This window comes from Micropterus salmoides, unplaced genomic scaffold (assembly GCF_014851395.1).
Source record: "Micropterus salmoides isolate LMB-PRFRI ecotype aquatic unplaced genomic scaffold, ASM1485139v1 Ms_hic_scaffold_8, whole genome shotgun sequence".
Classification (NCBI taxonomy): Eukaryota; Metazoa; Chordata; class Actinopteri; order Centrarchiformes; family Centrarchidae; genus Micropterus; species Micropterus salmoides.
In genome coordinates, this window is record NW_024044570.1 from 26,619,936 (window position 1) to 26,622,374 (window position 2,439).

The 2,439-nt window shown below is 42.6% G+C and overlaps 1 protein-coding gene across 1 annotated transcript in view; it reads right to left on the reverse strand.

Moving 5' to 3' along the window:
• The window catches only part of LOC119893831, a 21,825-nt gene extending 19,979 nt beyond the window's left edge, over positions 1 to 1,846 (reverse strand). Inside the window, exon 1 of the mRNA XM_038706187.1 lies at positions 1,814 to 1,846. Within this exon, the coding sequence (XP_038562115.1) occupies positions 1,814 to 1,846 (33 nt within the window). The remainder of the gene's footprint in view (positions 1 to 1,813) is intronic.
• Between the last annotated feature and the right edge of the window lie 593 nt (positions 1,847 to 2,439).

A 2,439-nucleotide genomic window follows, 5' to 3' on the forward strand; every position in this document is an offset into this window, starting at 1 on the left:
CCACTAATCACTCTCTCCTGATTACTCTGATGAGTGTATGATGCTCTTAAATAATCAACCCGCAATGGAAAAAAAAGAAAAATAATTATCATCATCTCCCTAAGTAGTGCAGCTGCACCCGCCTGCAATAATTACAACTAGAACAGGGCGCCTTCTCTCGTCACTTACAACCACTTATTATTAGAGATAACGCTAATTGGTGCAGTGGTGGGCGACAATTCTTCATGGGGTTCATCATAAAAAGCCAAACCTTGAAAGTTATGGCACATTAGAGGTCTTAAAGCCAAGGCACGGCACTAAACATCGCATGCTGAGACGCGCCAATAATCTGAGCCAGGGGGGTAGTAGACGTCCTATCAGTAGCCCCTTGGTTGCCTCACTGCCTTGCCCTCACTCCACCCTTCCCCCACTCCTGGTATCAGCCTGGCAGACACAATTAACATTTTCATAAAAACAATTCCCTGCCTCCAATAGTCCAATGTAATTTGTTTTCCATCTCTGTTCATTAATCATTGTTTAAATCGGTGAGCCATCCCCTCCACTCTGCCATCTGCACTCAGCTGTGTTACAGATATGACACCTTCCCCCTTAATGGGAGCTGACAGCGAAGAGAGGAGGCCTGTGGAAAATAGCTTCCTGCATGTGCACTTCCACCTTGCATACTGCCAGCAGGTGAGAGGGGTATTTAATGGGTTCTGATTAATCTCGAAGGCAAACAACATTACACTACAATATCATACAGCCTGCAACACTATGGTATACACATACAACACAGCAGTATAGGAAGCATGCAAAGCCACAGTGGCTGGAATAATTAGACCAAAAACTCATGACATGCTTTATAACAATGGCGATGCATTCCAGATTTTGTCGAAGTTGTCGACAGTTTTTTTCTCCTCTAGTTAAATTAGCGCAGTGTTCCTACAATATGCTATTGTTTTCCTGGAATTGGGAGCAAGGTTATTAATTATTCACTGTTGTGTTCTCATATGAGGGGGCTATGCTTTTCACTGTATTGCCTCATAGCTCAAATACTTAGGGCCATGGTACTCGGGCAAATTTCACGAGGCAACATCACAGAGATATTATTATCACAAGGCAGACACTTAGGAGATTAAAAGTTTCCTGAAGAGTTTGAATGATTGGAAAGGTTCAGACTATTCTCTGATAGGATTTCAAAGTTCCAGGATTTCTGCAGCCCGCATGGGGAAAAGGCAAATCAAATAATGCCTCAGTTTTTCCCCCCACTTTCAAGTGATTTTAAGTCTAAGTGTAGGTTAGCTTAGGCATTTTTGGGGTGGGAGAAAATCCTACTCAATGTGGTGGTAGGAGGTTGCCAAAAAGTTCATCTGGCCTGTTGATTTCAGCATGGATTATAGATATTCAAATCATGTGCCTCGTATTCAAACAAGTGCCTCTATCAGGGGAGAAAGTTGCCAAGCCGAGCTTTGTCATGTAAGCTGTATGAATTTACTGCAGCATAATGAGAAAACGGCTGTGGCGCTACATATAATACAGTTTCATCCACTCACCCACTCTCTCTCTAATTTCCTCTTGGTTATGATGATAATAATTTCAAATACCCCTCCAGTCTCCATACAGGGTATAGACCATGTCACCTGAACATACACAGGCCCCAATTTTTCATCAGGAACTGTGTCACAGCGCACACACATGGTCCCAGTTACAAAACGCCTCAGACAAACGCCCTAACTCTTTTTGTGGTGTTTCTAACAAGGACAGCAGGAGTAAATGATGTGTATATTCAAAGCTGAATATTTCATGTTGATTGATCGTACTGACTGCCACCCACCTGCTCCTCCTCCTGTCCCACCGGAGCTGGCATGAGGAGAATTCAGTAATTGAGAAGAGCAGAGCATGGTCTCTCTTTGCTCACATATGACAGATGGGGCATCATCGCTTCAAAGGAGAGCATTTGGAAACAGGAGGAGAGGGGGGGGCATAGGGTGAGGGTGGCTTTGAAAGTAGCTGTGCCACTCTGTACAGGTAAGAGAGAGTAAAGGTTACAGTCTCTAAACCATGGTCACTCAAAAACAGCAGTAAAAGGTGCAACTTAAAACAAACAAACAAACAAACAAACATGTGACTAGTGTAATTTATTTTAGGCCAATCGTTGCCGTTAATAAACATCAGGCAAACTGGACACCTTGCATCTTCAGTCACAACCACACGACTTCATTAGCCCATATTTTTTACGGGGTCTGGTGTATCTGGTACTTAAAATTTTCTGATTGTGGGATTTCTAAATTGTAAATAGACATTAATGCGGAAAAAAACGTAGTGTCTTAATATAATATGATATGAAGTAGTCGTATAGAAAACGTCATGTGGAACACGTTCGTGGTCCACACACATCATGTACAAACAAACACACAGGAAACACGCGCATCTTTTCTACGTTCCTACATCCTTCTAAAA